The sequence below is a fragment of the Schistocerca cancellata genome, chromosome 5, assembly GCF_023864275.1.
Source record: "Schistocerca cancellata isolate TAMUIC-IGC-003103 chromosome 5, iqSchCanc2.1, whole genome shotgun sequence".
NCBI classification, from domain to species: Eukaryota; Metazoa; Arthropoda; class Insecta; order Orthoptera; family Acrididae; genus Schistocerca; species Schistocerca cancellata.
The window spans coordinates 19,696,948-19,724,428 of NC_064630.1; the positions used below are offsets into that span (position 1 = coordinate 19,696,948).

Consider the following 27,481-nt stretch of genomic DNA (forward strand, 5'->3'; position numbering starts at 1 on the left):
TTTTTGCAGATGAAAAAAGTAATTGTGAAAGATCTGAAATATAATTTAAATGACTTAGCAAGTAGGGCAGTGGTTCAACCACTAGATTGTGAAAATGTGTATTGTAAAAGGAGACTAACCAAACGTGAAAAGTGATAAAAACAGAGTTAAAGGGAAAGAAAAGACGATCTTGGCCAGGAAGGGGAGACAGGAATCTCCAAACACAGCTTACAGTGGGAGACACCCCAATCCTCACTGCCCTGCCCCTACTCCAGAGTGAGATGAAAAACCTTAAAACTGAGAATAAAAAAAAAACTTTCACAGAGGAAACTGAGAACCAGTTCAACCACCCGGGAATCGTCTGCCAATATTAAAGGTAAATTGCGGGGAAGTCTGTACTTAGTACGCAGAGCCAAAAGAAGGGGGCATTCCACCAAAATGTGGGCTGCTGACTGGAAGACTCCACACCCCAAAGTGGGGGTGGCTCATTACGCAAAAGAAAACCATGGGCCAGCCTGGTATGACTGACGCGGAGACAACACAGGGTGGTTGAGTCCTTTTGGGAGAGGCGGAAGGAAGAATGCCATGCGACATGCGTCACCTTCATTGCAAGAAGTCTATTAGACAAGGAGGTAGCCTCCCAATAGTTGGCCCAGGATTGTGCGAAGTGGGATTTGATGTGAAGCCGTAAATCAGCTACAGAAGGGTTTATAGAGAAGGGCCAAACGATCACCAAGCTCATTACCTGGGATACCCACATGGCCAGGGACCCAAAGGAAGTCAACGGAAAAAGCAGCTTGGTGAAGATCAGTGAGACTGTCATGGATGGCCAAGACCAAGGGATGGTGGGATAAACACCAGTCAATAGCAAGAAGGCCACTCATCCCGAGTCCGTACATAGCAAAACGCTGTTGAGTTGGGACCGTGTAATAAAGGTAAGGGCCTGGGAAATTGCCGTCAATTCTGCAGTAAACACCCCACATGTAGTTGGCAGGAGATGATTTTCCGTGCCAACAGAGGACGTGAAGGCATATCCCACATGATCAGCAGATTTAGAGACTTCAGTGTAAAAAAACAACAGCATCCCAAAACTCCCATAAAATTGGGCAGAAAAAAAAAAAAATTGCACACCATCGGGGAAACGGAATCTTTCGGGCCTTAGCACAGATCCATCCGAATCCGGGGCAGAGGAACTAACCGGGGGGAGGGGTTGGGAGGGAACATGGGAGAAAGGACAAAGAAGGAAGCTAAAAATCACGGCGAAGAGACGCAAGGCGGAGTCCAACCAGTAAACCCGCCCTCGGGCGACGTCCTTGGTCTGGGAACAGGATAGAATAGGAAGGATGAGTGGGTGGGAGAGGAACGGACAGTCATTGCATAAGAAACCAGAAGCGAGGACCGCCAAACAGAAAGGAGGGGGGGGGGGGACCACAGGAAATTGTTGTGCATCAAGGTAGAGCTCCGGATCGGGGTGGACCGCAGTACGGCGACAGAAGTGGACCACCCACGATTTTAAAGGAGAAAATTGAAACCCATGTGAAAGGTCCATGTGGAGGCACGCCGTATAGCTCCCTGGAGCTGCCGCTCTGCAGAGGCCATCAAAGAGGAACCAACCCAAATGCAGAAATCATCCACATACAGAGCAGGGGTGACCAAAGAACCGACGGATGCGACAAGTCCATCTACAGCAATGAGGAAAAGAAGTACACTCAATACGGAACCTGTAGGATGCCATTCTCCATGGTCCATGGAGAACTAAAAACAGTACCAACCCGAACCCTGAACGACTGATGGAACAGGAACTGGCAGATAAAAATTAGGAGTGGGCCCCGAAGACCCCACTCATCAAGTGTAAGTAAGATGTGATCGTGCCAAGCCGTGTCATAGGCCTTGTGAAGGTTGAAAAATACTGCAACCAAATGGCGGTGCTCGGAAAAAGCCTGCCGAACTGCGGATTCCAAGCGAAGTAAATGATCGATCGCAGACTGTCACTCTCGGAATCCACACTGGTAAGTGGACAATAGATCCTGAGATTCGAGGACCCAATTGAGCCACCAGGCTACCATCCGTTCAAGTAACTTCCAAACAACATTTGTCAGACTAATTGGCCGATAGCTTTAGACAAACAGGGGGTTCTTACCAGGCTTAAGGATGGGAACCACAATGCTATCCCTCCATTGAGAAGGGAAGTTGCCCTGGAGCCAAATACAGTTAAACACCCGGAGAAGATGTCATTGTGGAGCACTGAGATGTTGAAGCAATTGGTTATGAATGGAGTCTGTGCCGGGGACCTTATCATGAGAAGAAGAAAGTGCGGAAAGAAGTTCCCATTCATTCAGTAAAAGGTTCGTTGTAAGATTCTGACTGACAAGGGGTAAAACATGAGGCGGAAGCTTTGGTTCGCTATTTCTGGTGAAGGAAAGCAGCCGGATAGGAAGTTGATGCTGTTGCAAAATGGGTCGCACGATGTTCCACGAGAATCAGTGGGTCTGTGCAAAGGCCATCCGGGAGGGCAAGGCCCGGGAGGGTAGAGTGCCGATGGCAACCTTGGATAGAGCGAAGTGTGGTCCATTCCCGTGACATGGGGACAGTAGAACCGAGGGAAGAAACAAAGAGTTCCCAACATACTCGTTTGCTCCGTTTGATTATGTAATAAGATTGACAGCGGATGGGTGCCTCTTAAGGTATTGCACAGCTCAATGGCCATCACGGATGGCAGCAGCAATGGCCGGACTCCAGCATGGGACTTTTCGGCGGCGAAATGGTCTGGATGAGCTTGGGATAGCAAGGCTAGCGGCGCGAACAATCGCATCAGACACGTAACGGATGACGTCATCAATACAACCCGACACAGGGAGAAAGAACGACCTGTGCAGTGTATAGAGGTCAATCGGCGTGTTGGAAAGACCAACGAGGTAACTTGTCCATCAGGGAGAGGGAAGGGAGTGAGAGAATCAACACGAAGCGGTCACTATCGCATAGGTCATCGTGTGGCGACCAGTGGAATGAAAGGAAGGAAGGAGGGAGAGAGGGAGAGAGGGAGAGAGGGAGGGAGGGAGGGAGGAGAAAGAAAGATCAATGGCAGAAAAGGCACCATGACTGGCACTGAAATGAGTAGGGGAGACAACATTAAGAATGCGGAAGTCGTGGTCTGCAAGAAACTGGTCTATGAGAAGATCCCGACTAGATGGAAATGAACTGCCCCATAAGGGATCATGAGTATCAAAATCCCCGAGATGGAGGAAGGGAGGAGGAAGTTGCTGAAGAAGGGCAGTTAAGGCAGCAGGTGTAAGAGTCCTGTCAGGAGGGAGATAAAGATTGCAAACCGTGACCTCAGAGTCCAGGTGGACCCTAACAGCAACTGCTTCCAATGCAGTTTGAAGAGGAATCCATGTGCTGGCAACGTCCGTACAGACCAACATACAAATGCCACCAGAGGCCCACAGGGGTCCGACCCGGTTTCGGCAGGAAGCATGGAACCCAAGGAGGGCCAGTGAGTGATGATCAGTAAAATGAGATTCCTGTAGAATCACACAAGCTGCAGAGTAAAACGAAATAAGGGATTTCAATTCTGGAAGGTGACAGTAATATCCATTACAATTCCATTGGATAACCACAGAATGACAATTCAAATGGGTCCATAATCTTGACCTTCTCAGGGAAGGTATCCCCTTCAAAGGCCAGGATAAAGGCACCAGTATCAATGCGATTGTCCTTCGGACCCTTCTGAACACGCTGAATGAAGTGAACATCCCGCCGTCCGAGATTGTCCCTAAGTTCCTCATCAGTTTGAAGGATGAGGTTCCTGTGAAAAATTACATCTTGTACCATATTCAAAGACTGGTGGGGGGTAACGGAAACAGGAATTGTGCCAAGATGGTTACAGGCATGAAGGGCCGCAGACTGGGCAGCTGAAGCAGTTTTGATCAATAACAAACCCCACCACATCTTGCCTCAGAAAGTCCACTTCGCCAAACTTGTCTTCAATGTGTTCCACAAAAAATAAGGGTTTGGTATTGGTGAAAGTATCTCCATCAGTCCTGGTGCAAACTAGATAACGGGGGAAAGGTTTTGCCCCTAGCTGAAGGGGCCTGACCCTCTTCCCAGGGGGTACACATGGAAGAGAAGGCCGAAGGGGGCAAGAGAAGCAGCACTTGAAGAATCAGTTCCATGCAGAGAGATGGCCGCAGAAGAATGGCCAGAGTTCTGGATCCATATGCATTTCATTTGCATAGCATCTTCCCTGATACCACCCGCTCCAGTCAGGGACTCTCCCAAGGGCGCCACCCAGCCACAGCAAGGGCCGTCTGGCACGGCGGCCATTGGCAGGAATTCCGATGCTCCAGGACGACAAGCAACCACTCCTAGGCTTACATGAGGAGGTCACAGCTCAGGTATTAGAAGTGTGATCCCTGTGTTTTCAGGGGGCTCAACCAAAAGAGTACATAGCGACCCCACCACACGGGCAGGCTATCGTGCTGGCTCTGTACCCTAGCATCAGATAATGACGTGAAAGAAAAGGTGGAATGTACTAGGAGGGCACACGTCGGAGATACTAGGTAAGGTGCTCTTCCCCAAATGGCTCACACTGTTGTTTTTGCAGTCTTCAGTCCTGAGACTGGTTTGATGCAGCTCCCCATGCTACCCTATCCTGTGCAAGCTGCTTCATCTCCCTGTACCTACTGCAACCTACATCCTTCTGAATCTGCTTAGTGTATTCACTTGGTCTCCCTCTACGATTTTTACCCTCCACGCTGCCCTCCAATACTAAATTTGTTATCCCTTGATGCCTCAGAACATGTCCTACCAATCGGTCCCTTCTTCTTGTCAAGTTGTGCCACAAACTCCTCTTCTCCCCAATTCTGTTCAATACCTCCTCATTAGTTATGTGATCTACCCATCGAATCTTCAGCATTCTTCTGCGGCAGCACATTTCGAAAGCTTCTATTCTCTTCTTGTCCAAACTATTTATCGTCCATGTTTCACTCCCATACATGGCTACACTCCATATAAATACTTTCAGAAACGACTTCCTGACACTTAAATCTATACTCGATGTTAACAAATTTCTCTTCTTCAGAAACGCTTTCCTTGTCATTGCCAGTCTACATTTTATATCCTCTCTACTTCAACCACCATCAGTTATTTTTCTCCCCAAATAGCAAAATTCCTTTACTACTTTAAGTGTCTCATTTCCTAATCTAATTCCCTCAGCATCACCCGACTTAATTCGACTACATTCACACTACGGAACAGAAATTTAGCAATGGAGGTCAAACCCGAGACAGGGACCAGACAATGTCAAAAGGATGGGGTAATTATGCAACAAAACCAAATTGCAAAGCCAACATAACCAGGAGGATAGTGGGGCCAACATAAACAAGGACACCAAGAGAGGGAGAGGGGAGGGTAAAGGGGAAGGAGCAAGGACAGGAAAGGAGGGGGAAGGGAAAGGAAATGCAGCCCAGGAAAGAAGGAAGGCTGCAATAGCTCGGGGCCCCGTGCTCACCAAGCATGTACTCACGAAAGGACCGTGAGCCCCCTGGGGGGTGGGGGGGTGGGGAGTTTCATTTAGGTAGTGACTATTACTGCGCTCACAGTTCCCTTATTTTACAGTATAGGGCAGGGCAGGGCAGGCACAGCTTTCTTCTACGGAGTAAATCTGAATCTTCGGCAATGAGTAGTGAACTGAAAGAAAAACATAATCTAACAACTTTGGAATTTGACACAGTTACAATTCAAATTTCAAACTTGCTGTTATTTGTTATGCAAAGAGGAAATCTAACAGAGAAGCTCGGAAAATGTAGTGTTTGGATGAATCTAATTTGTGGCATTGCAGAGCACTGGAGAACAACCTGCAAACTGTTGTCTGATTAAGAAAATCCTTCAGAGCTCTTTAACTTGAAACTGGGGTCTTTTCCAAAGTACCATATGAAAGTAAAGATGGGGTTCCTACCTCTCAACAAATAATCTATTTAAAAGCCTTGGAAATTGTGAGTACGGTATACCACAGACAAAATTCTGTGGCAGTATTTGTTAGCGCCACATGTTTATGTGTACAAGTGGCTTTTCTACCTGACACTATACTTCACTACCACATAGATTGCAAGGTTATTTTATAGAGAAACTCCAATCTTACCCTATATACTAGATAGCTCCCTCCCCCCCCCCCCTTTTCCTTTCCATGTTATTGCGAATAGTTAAAATTTGCTCAGGGAAAAATTTCTGCAAGAGGAAAACGATTTGTTGCCAAGAATGATGATGCATGACAACATAAATAATTTTGATCTGCCTATGCGTTTTGAAATCACAAACCCAGTGTGCTACTCAGTATGAGAACAGTGTCAGTGCTAGATGCCTGTAAAGGTCCTCTCCCACCAAAAGTTGAAGACAGACCAAGTTGTTATACCTGGAAGGATGACTTCGAAAGTGAGATGGTTGATGTAATAATACAAAAAAACCACTTAATGACTGCCTCTGAAAACAATATTCTGACTGGCTTTTAGAAGAGCATCATCCATATACTCCATCTCACAATGTACTCCAGGAGGAGATTGATGAAAATACTGACAGCGATAAAACAAATACTGGTAGTGAATTTAAGAGTGACAACAGTGAAAACTGTGATTAAGAAGCTGAGTAACTACATTACAACAAAAAATAAAATGTCACTAAGAGTGAATACTGTGAATAGCTGTAAATTAATAATGTGACAAATTTTTTTCTGCCCACCTCACTCCCCCCATTATTAATTGTGTGGCTTATATTTGAACAGAACTGTAGAACATCCCTTCCCTCCTCTCACTTTACACTAATCCTCTCTGACTCAAATACATTTCCTGTTTGTTCACAATGGTGACTGGCTCTTACTATTATAAATACTGATAGTTTGGTAATGCGGTATTTCTTTCACAATATTTTAGGCAAATGCTATTTTAATCATATCCTATCAAAACATTCAAGATCATTCCAAAACACAAACACTGCAAAATTCAGGTGGAGGTCACGTAGTATATACCTGAAGTGCATGTTCGATCTTCTAGCTCTAGGTCCTCCAACGCCACGTGATGAGTGTGGTATCCTCCGTACTCCATGCCTTGATCCTGTTGGTTCATCGTAAATGAAGTTAAGGAAAAATTCCTGTAATTGCTAAAATTATAAGTAACTGTGGACTTGAGTGGCACTGTTGAACGATGCAAATCTGTTAAAACACTGCAAAGAGCTAAATAAAAAAAATATATAAGACAAAGCAATTTCAATTAAAACTACTGGCAATATCATTTTGAGCTTCCATATTATATCTCGCAATATGTCCACAGTACACATTAACACATTGTTAACACTGACTTCACTAAATCTTTATTTTGTTTACTCATTCAATATAGTGAAGTTGTAACTTGGGCAGGGGGAAAAAAAAAGACAAGGAAAAAACTCAAATGTGAATGTCACACTTCTGTTACTTAAATGCATGAGAAAGTGCACCCTTATTCTGCTACTTTGCTTAAAGCTAACATTACAGATTCAATCACTATAACATGGGGTAGTTACTTTACACATTTGATGTTGCAAAAAATTTATGATTAATGGTTTACAGACTTAATGTAAGGAAGATAAGGACCAGCTAACTGCTGAACAACTGGGGTACGACTAATAGTAAAAACAAAGTGAGACTAGGCACTGCTTGAAACACAATTTGATTGCATGTCACATATATGGATCAATGATGACTTGGTAGATTTTTTTAAAGGAAGGATACATTACCTTGAATGTCACAATAACTTAGATTCAGTTATGTACACGGTACAGTGTATTGTGTGCGAGACAAATTTGTTGGTCCTACAATACTATTTTAAAAATATAACTCTTCCTTCAAATACCACCTTCGGCCAAAAAAGTGACTCCAAGTGACAGATAAAATCTAGAATTGAACAGGCAAGGAAGAAAATTCTTCACAAGGTGAGACCTTCAACCTTCAGCTGACAATCAGAATGATTTTATACTACATATTCTGTCGTCTCCTTTAAGGGTGTCAAAATCACAACTCAGACCTAAGTATTGAAAAATGTACTGACGCCTTTGAAATGTATTTGTATCATTGCCTCCAATGTATACCCTGGATACTGACAATCAAATGCCATGGATCTTCACATGATGAAAAAGCAAAAAGAACTGCTACATATTATAAAACAAAAAAAGGCAATTCCTGAGGCATGTTCAAAGATACCGCAAAAACACTCTACACCTTTTTGGAAATTTTCATTACTTGTGTATGTCAAAATGTTCAAAACATATTTCACACAGTGTTAACAAGAATAGATTGCAACAATGATAAGATGCTACTTGGAGAAGATGGTGAGCCTAGTGGGAAACTAATACTTTGGAAATCAGTTATAGTGACAACCCAACACATGGCTGAAATCAGTTGCTAATATGAAACACACATGAACAGAAGATGCGAGGCAATTACTCTCTGTGGCAGGAAATTTCAACTCCAAACAAAAAAAAAAAAAAAAAAAAAATACTTGAGCTGAGCAAATTATACGTATGCAACCCACTTTCATGTTCAAGTTGTCTTTATTGCTCTAATGATCAGTGCTTTTCTCATCACCGGAATGATCTAACAGCAACTGACACATGTCTCCAACACTGTGCACTGGAGACCACTTCATCACATACCATGTGCTGACCCTAAAACTTTTAAAAAGATAGCAATGCAGTAGACTTGATACATAACAAACAGAAAAAGTTACATAATTTATGTTTACACTGCATTCCTACAACAAAAGTACAAGATGACAATTATAGAACTATACGAAATAAAATCGTCATAACTTCTGAACAGTTCACATTAGGACGTTCAAACTGCATGGCTGGGTGCGGGGCATGGTGGGAATTAGTATGTGCATGCGCACGCATCTTCTTGTTATTGGCCATTTGCACGTGAAAATGTCACAGTACAGCATGCCTGAGGATATAGTGCTTGTGAAGACCTACTATGGGAGCAGTAACAGCCTGACTGTGGCTCAAAGGAAGTTTGCGAATGAGTTCAAGTTGAAGACAACCTGTCCAAGTGTGCTAACAATCAAGAACATGATTCACAAGTTTGACATAACGGATAGTGTTCATGACAGAGTTGGCAATGTCAGTCACCCAAAAAGGGTGAAAATGCCTGAAAACATTGAGAAGACATGTGCTGTGTTTCAACCAGGCCCAGGAAATCAATCACTCGAGCTCCACAACAGGTGGGATCAACTGTGAGGCACTGCGACAAATTGTTTTTGAAGACCTACATCTCTTCCCACACAAAATTCAAACCCATCAATTAAGCCCCAGGACCATGGAGCAGCAGCTGTGTTCCGCCAATACTACTGTCCACAGAATTGACGAAGAGGACTTTGACATGAATATGGTTTGGTTTAGCGAGGAAGCCCACTTTCATTTTGATGGGTTCCTCAATCAACAAAACTGGCACATACGGGGGACTGAGAATCAGCATGCCACAATCGAGTAGTCTCTTCACCCTCAATGGGTGACTGTGGCGTGCAATGTCCAGTCATGGAATAACTGGTGCGATATTCCTTGATGGTCCAGTGACTACCAAACAGTACATGAAGGTTTTGGTAGACGATTTCATTCCCATTATCTGAAGTGACCCTGATTTTGACAAGATGTGGTTCACGCAAGACGGAGCTTGACCCATCAAAGCGGGAGACTATTTGATGTCCTGGAGGACACTTTGGGATCTTCACCAAAGACGACAGGCATATTGAATATGTCATAACCTAAATCCAAATAACTGTAGTGACATTTACATGTTGACTAAAGTGTGTCCATGCCATAGTTTGTAACTAATTTGTGTTTTTTTTTCACACAGTTCAGTAATTGTCACCCTGTATAAAAATCATGAAAAATTGGTCGTCTGCAGAGCTTTCAATCATTTTCTCAACATTCTATTTCCTAAAATTCAAAGCAATTTATTTTTTGCTGATGCCAGAAATGATGACTTCCTTGATACAAGGCCAGTTTGAGACCCAAGCAACACAAGCCGCAAGCAAGTTGGGAGCACTAGGCTGAGAGGGACGTCAGAGGTGCTTCAGCGGTAAGACTTCTATATGGTATGGATTGCAATTAGTAGCAGCCGCTTGGGTCACACTAAAAGGAGCACCAGGGATGTCCAATTACTGGTGAAAGTTTATGAGGGACAGGGGCGGAGGGGGGCAAACGGTAAGTTGCTTGTGTGGAAAAATGTTTTCAAACCGGCCCTGCCTGATGACAATGGAAACAAATTGTTCGTATCAAAGCAAGCTCAGATTTAAAATACTTATAGAAATTAACGGTGTGTCTGCAGCTTTAATTATGCCATTACTAGAAGTGATACTACTTACAACAGATTCTTAATGTGACAAGAACTTTTATTACCATCCACCAAAATGGGAATCTGTTGGTCTGTACATGGTTTTTAGACAATTGGAAGTTAGTGCAAAACACACACACACATACACACACACACACACGTGCCCCTACATTGTGCCACCTGGACAGGCACTGCCACAACTGCATTTCGGTGGGTAGGGTAGGTTAGGGGAGGGGAGGGTGAGAGCGTGGTGTCGATAGCTAGTGGCTCAGGGAGAGGCACCAGGTTTGCTAGCTAGGAATGCAGGAGGGAAGGATGGTGTCACAGATGTACAGATACTGGAGGCAGTGGAGTGCAGCACAGGAGACGATGTGGAGACATGGACAGAGAGGGTGACAGGACACAGGAGGGGAAAACTGTTGGGAAGTGTGGGCACAGTAGGATAGAGGAGATTCTTAAGGTAGAGAACAAATACACAAAGAATTTATTCTGGAATATAGCAAGTTTTATTTCTTTTTTGTGTGTCTGTCAATGAATCAATGCTTCTGCTATGCAGAGAGTGGTCTCCTTTACTCCTAAATTATTTACACTAGTGTATGTCTTGCAGTCTTCAAATTTATTGTGTGCTGAATCCTTGATTGACTGCAAGAAACCAAGACACAAATGGCACATACTGTTACACATACTGCACCATCATTAAGTTAAAAGAGTATCACTTAGTATCTACTGAACAGTCACTATAAAATAATCGTTGCTCGAAAGTGAGCAGAGTAAACTCTCAATTACCACTTTGTGGATTATCTGCAGCCTCTTTCTCCCAACTTTTTTAAGCTGCTGAAAATACCCTGGAGTGATTGCCAGTGAACAATAATGTCACATTACAACACCAGTGCATTAAACAATGTGCTGCTCGAACCCATCAAGTGCTCGACTATATTTTTATGATGGCTGCTGTAGTCATTTGGTTTCTGTTAGTGCCAAACAATGTCTGAAAAACGAAAACGTGTTGTGCTGACAATTTAGAACTATGATCCGTGATATTCAGAGAAACAAAGACAAAGTAATCGAGTTTGTTGGCATTTCTGACTCATCTCAAGCTTTGTCAAAGCATAAGGCTGCAAAAAATATTTGCATATGCAGAACCGGATAAATCCACGTTGGAATGGTTTCCATAGAAAAGAGCAGACGGCACACAAGTATCTGGCCCAATATGCACCAAACAGGCACAGTTTTTCTTCAAAACCTTGGTGATTGAAAGATTGTAATGCATCTTCCAGCTGACTAATAACATTTAAACAGCGTCAGTCACAGTACCCAGGAGACCGCCATCCGAGAACAAAAGTGCAGATAATAAGGTTGCTTCTGAATTTTGTAATGATTTTCAGGGCACTATTCCACGACAAAAATTTAAAGCTGGAGCAAAAATATACAATGCAGATAAACCGATAAAACCAGACTGGTTTGGAAGAGTCTACCAACAAAGACTTTAGCTTTAGTGACAGTGTAGTGCGCCTGGTTATAAATCAAGTAAGGGAAGGATAACTGTGCGGTTGTACAGGATCACATAAAGTTAAGATTGATATAATAGATAAAGATAAAAAAAACCACACTGTTTCAAAGGATAAGAAATGCACAATTCCATTATTTTCACCAAAAGGGGCTTGGATGGACTTCACAATATTTCAAACATGGTTCCAAAACTGCTTAGTGCCACAGGTGCAAGAACATTTAGCATTCAAGGGTCTACCTGCAAGGGTTTTAATGTTACTGGGCACTGCACCATTGCATTCGATTGAACTTTTTCTGAAAACGGATGATGGGATGATATTTGTAAAATCCTTACCTTTTACTGTGAAACCTTAATTCAGCCAATTGATCAGGACATCATTGCTGTCATGAAGAAAATTTATAGAGGAAATCTTCTATAGAAACTTATTGATGAAGGCAGCCATCTTCAAACATTTTGGAAACAATTGACTGTGCTAAACGCATTTTATGAGGTGTCTAAGGCCTCAACCTTAACCAAGTCATAGAAAAACATTAATCCTAAAATTGATGAAATTAGTGATTACAATGACTGCTCATTAGCAGTATTAGCTGCTGCTTTGAAAAGTAGTCCACTGTATGAAGCAGTTGACAAAGAAAATATTTCTGAAAGGTCTGATGTGGACCGCACAGAGCAAGGTCACGGGATGTTGAGTGAAAGTGCTATTGTTCAGCAAGTACAACGGAAATCTGAGGAGGTGAATGCAATGAAGATGATAACATGCCTCTAATTCCAAAAATAGCAATCGGGCATGCATCAGCACTGCAATGGGCCAAAGACTACCTGGAACAGCAAGAAGATGCTCCCCTTTCTGACAATTTGGGGTTGTGTAAAAGAAATTTTTAGTCTGATATGTGAAAGACAACCTTCCTCACTGAGACAGAAATCAATTCAGAATTATGTTGTTTCAAAGTAGTGTAGTGTAACGTGAAACTGGCTTGGACACTATTTTTGTAAGTAACTTATTCTTGCACACTATACAATGAATAAAGTAGAATGTATTGTAAAAATCATTTAAGTGATTTTAATTATGACACTGTAATTCTTGTTTTTGAACAGCTCTAATAAACTACCATGTACTTAAATTGCGAGTTATCTGCTAAATTTGATTATCCATTGTTTTCATGTCCCTAATTACCACAGATAATGGAGAGTACACTGTAATCCAAATTATAGAGGAGGCCATTCAAAACATTCATGCAGAAATTCCTTCCAAAATCTGCAGATACTCATAATGACACCACAGTACATGTTACCCGTTCTGTGCTTTTTCAGTAAGCCGCTCCCTCTACAAGATAAATCATGACCACATAACACGAGCAAACTACGATAAATAAAAGAAAAAGACTTGTGCAGAAAAATTACACTACTCAAGTACAAAAAGTTCAATACACTTTCAATGGTCAATAAAAACGTTAACTCCAAAATTTAAGAGACAAATGTTGGAATACTGCTTTGAAAAATCTTTCCACTCACTCGAATTTTTAAAGTAAGAAATTGAGTGAAGGCTGTTCATTTTATTACAAGAATGTCATATAAGCACATACACTAAACCAGGTGTGAGCAAATAGTGGTTCGTGGGCCACATGCACAGCACTGCAGGTTTTTGTGCAGCCCATCATCACTGTCAGAGAAATCTTCATTGAACTGACATTTCCTTCCTGTGGATGACCGAAGGTCTTCACTAGGACAGCCACTTAAATATGCATGGGAATTGTTGATACTATTCACGCAAACCACACTGACACTTCGTGCAGCAGCTAGTGGGAGTAATCGTAAAGGCATTTCCGATTTACACTCTCTCCCATCAGCCACAGCACCGAGTACCAAGTGTATCCAAATTATTTGCACATACAGCACAATGTGCGGCTTTATTCCACCGATCTGGTCTATTTCCATATTATCTGTGGAAATTTAAGTATATAAATGATAGTGAAACCATGAAACTCTGAAAAAAATGTACAATTGGTGATGAATATCCAGTGTATAATGAAGAATTGACCCTTTCTGAAATACAAAGTTAACTAGTGAATGCAAACATTTTAATACATGCAGTCCTCCCATAAGCCCAGCTACCACAAAGTGGCCCCTGAACTACAACAATTATCCACCCCAGCATAAAGTGTAGCTTACATGCTGATAGTTACACAAACCAGAATTGCACTTGAAACTGTTTTCAGATCTATGCCACTGGCTGACTACTGATGTTTTTCAAATAAATAAATAAATAAATAAATAAATTTAAAAGAGTTTTCTTAACAACATTGATATATCAATACCATAAGAATCTCCTTGGCAGCTTGTTACTTTTTTTCACTTCCCACTCCTCCAATCTACCAAAATCATTCTTGTTCTTGCGAATTAAAATCCTGTTTGGTACACAAACAAAAGACATGCATCCTTGAGGCAGCCATTCTGAGCAGCAGTAATGTTTTAACGTCAATATGTCTACTGATTTCCATGTATCACATGCTTCCAGTCAGTAAGTGAAGCAAAGATTATATAAAAAATTATTTCATTAAAAGGGGAGCCCATGAAACATGCATCAGACTAAGAGCTGACAAACACTAATAGGCAATAGCAATCTACATTCACAAACACGAACTTAAGTACATGTAACAAGAGACAATATGCCCAACACAAGCTACAGAATCTCAGGCAAAACAGCTGTCAGAAACTAATGAAAACAAGAGAGAGAGAGATGTGCGCAATCACATGCGCACGTGCCTGCGCAACTCCTGAAAAACAAGAACGTAAGGATAATTATACTTCTGACATCCAAATATTGTTTTTTGCACAATTTCATCACTACAGGAGCTGTCATTTTTAATTCAAACTATATTGTTCAACAACTTTTGTGAATTCTTCTTTAAACAATGAACAAATCTTGGATGATATAACAATACAAGTTAGGACAGATTGCTACCCTCCACAAAGAGGTGGTGTAGAGCAGCAGACAGCATATAAAAATTATGTTGGATATTATAAAGCTATTGGACTAAGGCCTTCATCAGTTGCAATACACATACACACAATTTCCGGGCACTGTGAGTGGCCATTTGTGCACATCTCTCTCTCTCTCTCTCTCTCTCTCTCTCTCTCTCTCTCTCTCTCTCCGTGTGTGTGTGTGTGTGTGTGTGTGTGTGTGTGTGTGTGTGTGTGTGTGTGTGTGTGGGGGGGGGGGGGGTTGTTGTTGTCACATGTGCATCTGATGAAGGATGACTTAGTACAATAGTTTAATGATATCCAACTTATATGTACCAGTCTGCCATTTAACACCACCTCTATGTGGCAAACTCTCCTTTTGTTTACAGGCTATCAACAAAATCATTCATATAAATATATTTTATAAAAGAACGAACTAGATACAAACCTGATGTGGCATGAACAACCAAAACAAACCACAACCAAATATTTATTTTGAATTAATGACAAAAATATGCATGTCTGATATCTTAACAGAAATTTCAAGTAAGAAGCAATACAGCAAAAGAAAACATTACATTCACACATGCCAGCAATGCAAACTAATAAATAAAATACTGCACTCTGCGACAGTCAACCGTCATTCCACAGCACTTACATCTTTCCTCAGAAAGATGATACATATATTAGCTTCTTGTTCTTGTCCCATGAAGAGTATACAGATGCAAGCTAGAATTTTCAGATCAATAACAACGTAATAAGTTATCTTGAAGAATAAGCCGTGAAGTACTGGTAAAAACACACATATATTAACTTCTTACTTCATCCTGCCACTGTTTCAATAGTATGGTGGTTGTGAGATGGTATGGCTGGAGAAAGATATGGAAGAACATGGTGTGAAAATAACTGTGGAAAGTAATTTGCTAAGCATTTACAGGAAGCATAACAGATATTTCAGGCGAAAATGGGACCCTAAGTTTCCCCATCTACAATAAGGTTTGACTCAGCACAGAGTCATTTAGCAAATTCAGTTACCCGTGTGTGGTGGACTAGAGTAGTGATGTCCAGTGGAAATGTAAATTTTAATTTTATTTTGATAATTTCATTCTTAGGCCATTGATACTTCCACAGGAGATTTCTCCAATGAAGAGATTGACATAATTTATTCATTTTTTGTTTCTGTTCCTAGTGTAATGAAAGAATCATGGAAGTTTACAAAAAACATCTGAGTATGAATATTCGTTTAAGCCTTTTAACTTAGGTAGAGGTGTACAGTGCAAGCCACTTCGGTCAGTGCATTAAGAGGTCACACACACTGGGAAATACCCGATTTCATGCTCACTGACTGTAAACTGGAGGTAAAAACAGATGCAGTCACATGTCACCTATAAGCAAACAGACCCTAACACCTTACATAGAAGCCCTCAAATGCGAAGCAAGACAAAGTTCAAGTATTAAGAGTTTTCCAGTGATAGCAACTTCAGATGAACAAGCCTACAATAGATAATTTGTCTACATGTATCTACATTTCTGAATGTCACTCTCACTGTAACAAGTACTTGAACATAAGGGTTCAATTAGAACAGTAGACTCTGGCAGTTTCATAGCTGATGGCTAGTATTACCACATCTTACTGCATCTTTAAGTTATAGGCTGGGGTGGCCATTCGTTCTAGTTAGCCTCATGTAAGTTTCTGAAAACCAGAGTATGTACTCTTCTGCACATCCATTGCTAACATGGGAAGAAGCATTAAAAAGCAGACCTGTAAGTCAACCCTAGGTGTCATTTCCCCTATCACCACCATGTCTACCTCCAAAGCCTAACATCCAAGTCTTTCTGCACTGTCTCTACATCAAAGAGACCTGAAAATTTCAGCTTGACCCCGTCACCATGTTGCTCCTGTACACAGTACACTTGCGTTCCAACCTCCTGTACACAGTACACTTGCATTCCAACAAATGGATGACCAAAAAACCTGCTTCACTTCTGATCTGAGCACGAGCTATGAAGTTCGTTGTGCCCCACACTGGATTATGGCATTACTGAGGGTGTAATTTTATTTTTTGCTACCTCTTATTTGTGCTAAGGTGCACAGTCAATTGTGGATGACAAATATATGTTGTAGCTATCCATTTCATGAATTTACTTTCACCTTTAAGGTATTTTTGGGCCTTGGTTGTGTTACATTTATCATGCTTCTGTATGCTATTAATTATTGTATTTTGTCATGGAAGGAGCAGCTATGTAACTGACAAAATCATTCACATGAAATGTTTTAAACCTGTCTTGATTTAAAAAGTGTCCTTTTTTAAGACACGACATAAAAATGAATTCTTAAAAATTAGGCTAGTTTTGCCTCACAATAGCAACAAACTGGATAGGTGTAAGCAAACAGGTGTCTACAAGATCATATGTTCAGTTTTTCTCAAGTTGTACATAGAGATAAGAGGTAAATCACTTGATATACACCACCAACACATGGCAGCTCTGCAATTTAACGCACAACAAATCTCAATCAACAAATATGCCTGTGGTTAAGCTAAGTCTCCACATTATCCTTTCTTCCAGAAGTGCTAGCCCTGCAAGTTTCGTAGGAGAGCTGCTGTGAAGTCTGGAAGGTATGAGACGAGGTATGGCAGAAGTTTAGCTGTGAGGTAAGGTCACGAGTCATGCTCGGGTAGCTTAGTCGGTAGAGCACTTGCCCGTGAAAGCCGAAGGTCCTGAGTTTGAGTCTTGATGCAGCACACAGTTTTAATATGCCAGGAAGTTTTAATATTTGACAGCAAATACAATTTGCTACACATTACTAAACAGCTAACATCCAATGTGCCACCACAAAACAGCTTATTTTTACAGAACCCAAATATACAACTAAGAGATTCTACAACCACAGACATGGATACTGAAAAAACATCAGGAAATGCAACAGACTACTTTCTATATTTAGCAATGATGCCTCTTCAAACAACAACCTCTTGGGAATAAATGACAAAAATAATTGTGAAAAGTGTGGGTAAAATCAGAACCAAATTTTAACTTTTCTCTGCAGAATTGTTAACTGTCCAGTCAGACATAAAATTAACAATTTCTTTCATTTTGATCACTGCCTGGTATATAAAAAACTGACTGGAGAAGGTTTTTAATTGTTGTTATATGTTTACTTAAAGTAACAGTCACTGCTGTCTAACCAAGATGTCCTTCTATTAATAACAACAGCATGTACGATGTTATGGGTTCTATTCTACTTATATTGTGTTCAGAATGTTGCCCCATTCATGATCATCAGGCAAACACAGTAACCATTCCTCATAATATAAAAGGTATACATCCTAAGAGCGCAGCTCTGTGTCTGCCATTCGACCTATACTTCTATCAACAGGCAAAAATCATAATTAAGAAAATTCAATGTGCTTCTCAATTGTTACAGTGCCAGGGTGTATAAGACCTGGGACAACCAGGAGATCCGGGAAAAACCCAGGAATTTTTTCATTCAGTGGAAAACCAGAAAAACCCGGGAATTTTTTAGAATTCCGGGAATTTTTCATTGTTTTAGTTTTCTGTTTTTATAATTTTAACTGGTAAGAACCGATACTCGAACATAGGATATTACTGTATCCCGCTACTGCAGAATAATACTTCAACAATAAAACATAATGAGGAAAAAAAAAAGAAAATAAATTGCAAAGGAAATGCACCATATACAACAACGACACACAGTGCTCGTGCAAAACATCTGCCAACAGCAAAATGTCTCAAAGGCTTTAGAAAGACTATGCAATGCTTCATAACAACAAATTGCCTCTGATGAGCGTGAAGTCACACATTAGATTCGTTTTAGCAGTTACGAGAGGGCTCGTGCGCATGTGCAGTTGAGTCGCATTTGAGTAGTAGATTCTCCCGCTTCTGACTACAGGAATGTGGCTTTGGCAGTGGAAGCAGTCTCAGCAAGCAGCTAGATGCTACCGGGAAAAGGGGGCGCCAAATCCATATCCTTGAGGGGGGGAGAAAAAAAAAAAAACTTGTTTCACAAAGCACCTAGCATCCAGCGCATGTTGGCCTATTGATTATTCATATGATTTTAAAATGCATCCCTGTTGGTTTTTGAACATTTCTGAACACATTTTAAGTTAATTTCAGACTGAATCATAAGCTGATTTTTGAATGCGTGCATTGTGTACGTGATGTGTCTGTCAGGAGAATCTTCGTCGCATCTAGAAATAAACTTTCCACAGACAAAAGGGGACAGAGCCATACGAGCTGAGCGGAGTAAAGCCAAACGGATGAACGCCAACTGCTGTCTGATTATGTGGTTGATTGGGTTTGCAAATGATCAGCGTTGTTATAATTACTAGCGAAATCCATAGACTCAGACTACCGGAATGGAAATAAACGACTAACAGCAATAACAGGTGAGAAAGATTATGTATTATCTTCTCGGTGTATCCAAGAAAATGAAATTTTGTCAGAATATTTTTGGCCAGATCGCTACAATAGTAAGGACCAGTTGTACAGTCCCTGGTTAGCAGCTGCTTCAGTTCTATTCTGGAAGTAACGCGGAATACGTGTTGTACGAACATGTAACAATGCCTAACAAGAGAATAATCGCAGGATAACTAAACCTGTGATTCCGACAAGGTTAGTGAAGTTAATTGGCAAATAAAGTTTTACAATGGCAGGAATAGCTACAGAATTGGTGATGACAAGATTGTTTGTTACAACGAGGAAGGAGAAGAAATTGGGACGTCACACAAATTATAGAAGAATAAGATGATTCCAAATTTATATAAAAAAATTCGTAATACTACTTTTCGATCTCATGCTTGAGAAACTGGTGCGTATGAATGAAATGTGAAAATATTTCCTAACATAAAGCTTTTTGCTTGTAGTAGGCCTAATAGGCATTTGATATTGGTACTTTGTGAATTATATCCTGCTGTGTTATAAAAATGACAATTTGTGCCAAAACAGTCTCGTTTATTTCGTGTGTGTTACAAAGTTGCTGCAATATTAGAAAGGCCTATTTTGTTTTATCTAGTGGACAGTGACCAAATAGACATAATCAGATCGAGAAACCACACCAGTCTTGGGTATTATTTGTATTAACAACTTTTTCAGTATTAGATAATGACATTTTGATTTTTCATGTAGCAAAACATTTGACGAACTTTAATGAGGTAATAGATTCTTTCGCAGAAAGGAAAGCACGCCATGTAAAGCAGTAGCAAGTTTAGAGAGAAAAAAATGCTAGGAGCTAAGGACTGAAGAAATGTGTATTTTCTTGCTTGTCTCTTGTCTTTTTTGGTTTCGTGTATCCTATATTTAATTTTATGTCACACGAAACAGCAAGTTATTAGCTAATAGGCAACAAAGAGGGCAAAGTTTCTGAAGAGTTCTTGTTCTCCCGATTACAAATAATCCCATCCGCTATTAATTGTGAGATTTTTTTTTTAAGAGGGGCAAGCTGTCAAACTGGCCGATTGGGAGCAGGAGAGGCACCACAGGACATTTCAATTTCCACTGCCCTGAATATAGTTTGATGGAGTCCATTACAAAATACACACATTTCAATTCCACAGAGCGAAATACAGTGACATGCGATAGAAGAATGCTGTACGAAGAGGCGAGGCACTGCACTTTGGCACACTTAAGACCAAATAACATGTCTGACATTTCCTCGAACACATGTGCTTTCAGAAAGATGTGCGCTACAAGATGAACATATTTTTGAAAATTTGATTTTTTTTTAATATTGACCCGGTTAGCAAATATCGTAGATCAGGGGCGGATGTGCAGAGCAGTCTGAGTTACAGTGGGTAGTCTCCAAGTGACCCGTGTTTACATTTAGTGATTTTGCTGTTTATCCTTCGTTTACTCTAACGTCAAATGAAAACAAAACGGATATTTGTGGCCGGGAGCTACCAAGTTGATTAAAATACATTCACGTAACTACGGAAGGCTAACACATGTTTTTAGTTTCAGATTTTATTTCATTTCCACCTTTCTGACAGTAAAACATTAATCGCCTTGCAGAACAATGAAGTTATTTGTGTCTGTCTGCTAAAGAAATTTGACTTTTATTAACTTTTTCCACAGAGGCAGTCAATGTATTTGAAACGAAATGTAAGTCCACAGTACTGGCTAGTTTCAAATGTTTGCTGCATTTCAATTGCACATTTTCATTTTCTAGCATGTATGGCATTATGCCATAATAAAGAACCAAACATGATATAATACAGTACTGATGCTCCAAGAAAATTTACATCCTGAAAACCACACTGAAAAGCTTAATATCAGGTCGAGGTCTGCTTAATTGCGAAACTGGACATACGAATGCGCGCTTTAAATGTGTACGTTTCAGTATGGTTCACGAAATTCTGATGCTCTTGGAGTATCCTCTGATGTCTTGTTTCTTTTATGACATAATGTATGATCTTTCAATGTTTTACATGTACGCACATACAGGATTCTTACGTCATGGTAGCTGTGCAAGTGCGGTGTCACCTGTTATCTGCGCTTTCTGGCAACTGCTGAAACGAACCTATTTCTAATAGATAACGGGAAAATATTGTGAATGGTGGTTTGAAAAACGTTACTTTCAATGTAAATATCCTTTTACGTAAGTTGAACTATGTGCGAGAATGTACCATGAATTTCTTAAATCACAGAGCGTTTGACTCTAATTAAAAAATCAACTCTTTCATGGTGAGCCATTTAGAATAATTTCGAACCTTGAGGATCAGACATTTATGTCATTATTAAAAATTTTACTGGCATATTTGCGTGATATATCTTAAAGTGTAACACGTGCAAAAAGTTCAACATTATATGCGAAAGCTTAGCTTCTCTTGCAGCTTATTTACCTTAGAGACCAAGCTTTGCTTTTCTTGTATCAACACTATGTATATTAATTTAAACTATTAACTTTCCCTTTTTGAGTGTTCGTGCTACTTAACAGTGATGTTGCAGTTGGCTGACTACATCACGTGTCCTCGTTCCGAATATCCGCTGCCATCGGCTGACGAGATCATGTGACATGAGCTATGACTGGGTCACAGAAGTGCATCGCAATCTCGATTTCAATGATTCTGAAAGTAAAATGCGGCATTTGATGGAATTCCAATGTATACTTTCGTAATACGAAAATACGCAGAGTACATGTTGCTGCACATCAAAGATATTTCCAAAATGTGTGTTTTCCCTGAGTTTCGTTTTCTAAAGTGCCGGGAAATTCTGCGCCCGTGTATAAAAACCATAACCATTCAAAGGACTCATAAGTTTTGCAGTTCCGAGGGAAAATATACTGTCACTGAATAGAGAAAAAGTGTGTTTTCTCCCGGGAGAAAGTGTATTTTTAACTGGGAAATCCGGAAAAAATCCGGGATTTTTATTTTCCTTGTCCGCGTACACACCCTGAGTGCACAATTTCTAAACACAGGTTGCAATTGAAATCCCATCATTTGTTCTCTGGATTTTGAGCTCACTTGACTTATCTAATATAATAAAGTATGCATGGCATGGATAAGAATTAATAGGTGAAAAACGAAAATTTCAGAATGCTAATGAACTAAGTATGCCTTAAATTTATTGAAAACTAAATGCCACTACAATAATGTGTCCATAAAATGGCTATCATAAAAGAATAAATTATATAAGAATTCTTTTCTGTGACAATGAAACCTTAAAAATTGTGCATCATATCACAATAAATAAAATTTTGTGCAACTGAATATGAAATCAACTATATTTTAATTTTGTCATCTAATTTGTAATCAAGATACTCCTAAAACAGCTGTTGTCACCTGATACCAAAAGTGAATGTAAAGCAAGAATAAAGGTAAAGAGAGAAAGATGGTAAATGTATTTTGTCTGCTCTCCAAAGATTATATCTCTTGAATGAAGGCCTACCAGGATGAGGTATCTTCCTTCTTAAAGTAAATCACCAAGCATTCCGTTCTTCAATAGAACATGCAAGCTCCCCTTGTCAGCCGTCTTTTGTCTGGAAGTTATCTTTCCTGCCACGTCTTTATCGGTTTCCTGTATATAAATGCAAACAGCAGCAGCAGCAGCAGCAGCAGCAGCAGCAGCAAAATTAATGAATTCCTCTTTGTTGATAGCCATGGCCGTTTAATGAAAATGCTTCACATTTTACGAGCACAGACCACTGAGAAATGGTGGTTGAGATTGCCATGACCCAATGAGGCTCATTCATGTAAGTGTAACTCTAGAGAGAGAGAGAGAGAGAGAGAGAGAGAGAGAGAGAGAGAGAGAGAGAGAGAGAGAGATTAAATAAAAAAAGAAGAAAATATCAATACATAGAGGAGCAGAATTAAGTTGCGCTAAACAAAACTGTACTATCCTCTCCAGAAAGTTTAAGAATATAAATCCCTCACTCAAGAATGAAAGGTGGAGAGATGCTTTCTGATGGGAAGATGGTCAAGGGGTTCACAGGGTTGGATGTGGGGGCAAATGTAAATGTCATGTGACTAGGGTCTCCCGTAAGGTAGACAGTTCGCTGGGTGAAAGTCTTTCGATTTGAAACCACTTTGGCGACTTGCGTGTCGATGGGAATGAAATGATCATGATTCGGACAACATAACTCCCAGTCCCTCAGTGGAGAAAATCTCTGACCCAACCGGGAATCGAATCCAGGCCCTTAGGACTGATATTCTGTCATGCTGACCACTCAGCTACCAGGGGTGGAGAAATGCGAAGATGTGAATGACTTTCTTCTTTTTCCTGGCTTTTATCCCATTTCTTCACAGGTTTGGCTGGTTATTTAATGAATTTGGTAATTAGAGAGATTAGAGCCCACACAGAGGCATACCGACAATCTTTCTTTCCATGAACAATACGAGACTGGAATAGAAGGGAGAACCAATAGAGGTACTCAAAGTACCCTTCATCACACACTGTCAGGTGGCTTGTGGAGTATGGATGTAGATGTAGATGTAGATATTAGTTGTACAGGATGGCTGGATGCCCTTCGTGTCACTACGTGTCATCACCTCCTCCTACCGGAAGGAAATTGTGTACCCCTAAATCGGCTGTGGCTAGTGTTATCCCACGTGAAAGTGTGCGAACATTTCCTAAATGTTTTCAAATCATATAACTGAGGTGGGACATCGGTACCAGCCTGGAATTCACCTAGGCAGATGTGGGAAACTACAAAAATGGACAAAATTATAGTGATACACAGTGTAACTGCCACACACGTATGATAGCTTATAAAAAAAATTATGTAGATAAAGCTTCCCAGAAAGGATATGCCCACTGACTGACTTGACCCTGTAAACCTGCCTTTACTGCATACCCTCTTATCAACTAAAGTAGCCAGGCATGACTTGCAACTCGCCCTCAGTTTCTAACAAAGGAGTGGTTTTGAATTTGAGTCCTGGTCTGGTACACAGTTCCAAAGCTACACACATTCCACTTCACAGTGAAAGATCAGTTCTGAAAGCAAGTAATTCCATATTAACGTAAATAACAGTTTCTTATTTTGGAAGGACGCATGCAGAAAATCCACCCCTCCTCCCACTGCCCTACTACAATATGTGATATACATTTTACCCCTGACTTCCTCTTATCAGTACCTTTATTTCTGAACTTTAAAACTTGAAATTACATAGACTATGTAGTATCAGAGATTTACGGAAGGAAATGATTAAGATGATGTTTATTACTCACACTGTAAAAATCCATTTAATACAATTATACTAAAACAATCTGTTTTACCTCAAATTCTTCATGCAATCTAGAAATATCTACAGATTAGCAAGGGTCTTCTTTGAAACTTTTAGCACTTATCTACTGGGAAAATAAAAAGACGTGTGATTTCTTTTACATACACTAGCTTTTAAAACAGTAAAATAGGTACACTGATTCACAACATGACGCAAACACTTGAAAGGTTGGTAAATAATGTTGACTTTTACAGCTGTAACAGGTGATCAAACTTTTATTTAGCTATATAAAGAAACTAACTCACCTGCCATTTACAGGCAGAAATCAAATATACTTGCCAAGATATAAACATTGGCTATAGTGCCAGCAAACTCTACGCTTCTAATTCCAGTTTTGGGAACTCTGAGGACAAAATGCTATGGAGAGAAGCAGAATGTTTAAAATATCAGTAAATGTAACTATAAAAACATTTAAAATATATGTAAAGATGCAAATATAAGGAACCAATAAAATTTAGTATAAATAATTTAATGCAATAGACTGTGTACCAGCACTGCATCTTTAGCTTTTAATCCAAGGGCTTTCAGTAATTTAAACTATCCATAATTGACTTCAAGTACTACTGGAATCTTCATTTTCACTTTATGTGAGCAAAGAGAAAGAACATTTTCCTCAGAAGAAGAAACAATAAATGAACATGTAGACTGATTTTGAGCTAAAGGATTTCTTAGAGAGATAGGAAGGGAAGAAAGGATATAAAATCAAAAATAACTGAAGTAATTTTAAGGCCCAGAGATGTAAGAAATAACTTTTACATGAAGAAAGTTGTACACTGTAAAATAATATACTTTTTGTTTGTTTTGTCATACAAGCCACAGTTTATGGCAAAAACATAACAAGAATGGAGACATGATCATTGAGTTAAATGATTAATAAATAACAAAATGGAGAAAAACTGAACATTGAGAGACACGGCAGAAATGGAAATTGACTAAAGAAACTTGTTTTATTGTAGTCTGTCCAATTCATATTAATTCACAAATAATTGTGGAATTAATAACATGACAGAACCAAGACCCTACTGATATCTAACAAAACTAATGCAAGAAGTTACATTATGTAATGTAAGGAAGCTAGACAGCATATACTACTTCTCATTAGAGTATAGAAATAACAGTAAATACCTCAAAGAACACAGTCTTGAGGTTTCTGGCAATCTTAGCAAACAGTAATTCAAAACTTGAATATAAAACACTAACTATAATGTAAGGTAATTGGATGGATAAGAAAGTCTACTTACCAAGCAGCATCAGAACACACACATAAAAGATTATAATTACACTACTGGCCATTAAAATTGCTACACCAAGAAGAAATGCAGATGATAAAAAGGTATTCATTGGAAAAATATATTATACTAGAACTGACATGTGATTACATTTTCACGCAATTTGGGTGTATAGATCCTGAGAAATCAGTATCCAGACAACCATCTCTGGCCATAATAACGGCCTTGATACACCTGGGCATTGAGTCAAACAGAGCTTAGATGGCGTGTACAGGTACAGCTGCCAATGCAGCTTCAACACGATATACCACAGTTCATCAAGAGTAGTGACTGGCGTATTGTGCCGAGCCAGTTGCTCGGCCATCATTGATCAGACGTTTTCAATTGGTGAGAGATCTGGAGAATGTGCTGGCCAGTGCAGCAGTCGAACGTTTTGTGTATCCAGAAAGGCCCATACAGGACCTGCAACATGCAGTCGTGCATTATCCTGCTGAAATGTAGGGCTTCGCAGGGATCGAATGAAGGGTAGAGCCACGTGTCGTAACACATCTGAAATGTAACGTCCACTGTTCAAAGTGCCATCAATGCGAACAAGAGGTGACCGAGACGTGTAACCAATGGCACCGCATACCATCACGCCGGGTGATACGCCAGTATGGCGATGACGAATACACGCTTCCAATGTGCGTTGACCGCGATGTTGCCAAACACGGACGCAAGCATCGTGATGCTGTAAACAGAACCTGGATTCATCCGAAGAAATGACGTTTTGCCATTCGTGCACCCAGGTTCGTCATTGACTACACCATTGCAGGCACTCCTGTCTGTGATGCAGCGTCAAGGATAACCACAGCCATGGTCTCCGGGCTGATAGTCCATGCTGCTGCAAACGTCGTCGAACTGTTCGTGCAGATCGTTGTTGTCTTGCAAACGTCACCATCTGTTAACTCAGGGATTGAGACATGGCTGCACGATCCGTTACAGCCATGCGGGTAAGTTGCCTGTCATCTCGACTGCTAGTGATACGAGGCCATTGGGATCCAGGACGGCGTTCTGTATTACCCTCCTGAACCCACCGACTCCATATTCTGCTAATAGTGATTGGATCTCGACCAACGCGAGCAGCAATGTAGCGATACGATAAACCGCAATCGCGATAGACTACAATCCGACCTTTATCAAAGTCGGAAATGTGATGGTACTCATTTCTCCTCCTTACATGAGGCATCACAACAACATTTCACCAGGCAACGCTGGTCAACTGCTGTTTGTGTATGAGAAATTGCTTGGAAACTTTCCTCATGCCAGCAAATTGCAGGTGTCACCACCGGTGCCAACCTTGTGTGAATGCTCTGAAAAGCTAATCATTTGCATATCACAGCATCTTCTTCCTGTCGGTTAAATTTTGCGTCTGTAGCATGTCATCTTCATGGTGTAGCAATTTTAATGGCCAGTAGTGTAGGTAAGTTTTCGGATCTAGTGGCTTCTTCTTCAGGCAGATGGGTTGAAGAAGAAGGAAGAGGGGTAAAAGAAAAGGACTAGAAAGGACTAGGCTAGGAAAAGGGATAGATTGTACAGTAAGTCTCCTCTGACCCACAGTTCTGGGTGACTTCCCTGAAATCTATCCCTTTCCCTAGCCCTCTTCAGTCCTTTTCCTTCACCCTCCTTCCCTTCCCTTCCCTTCAACCCTTCTGCCTGAAGGAGGAGC

The 27,481-nt window shown here is 40.5% G+C and overlaps 1 protein-coding gene across 2 annotated transcripts in view; it reads right to left on the reverse strand.

The window, feature by feature from the left end:
• Positions 1 to 27,481, reverse strand: part of LOC126188076 (E3 ubiquitin-protein ligase KCMF1-like) — a 95,460-nt gene that overhangs the window by 21,318 nt on the left and 46,661 nt on the right. For both annotated transcript variants that reach the window (XM_049929525.1, XM_049929526.1), the window contains exon 5: positions 6,998 to 7,095. In XM_049929525.1, coding sequence (XP_049785482.1) covers positions 6,998 to 7,095 — 98 coding nt within the window. The remainder of the gene's footprint in view (positions 1 to 6,997; positions 7,096 to 27,481) is intronic.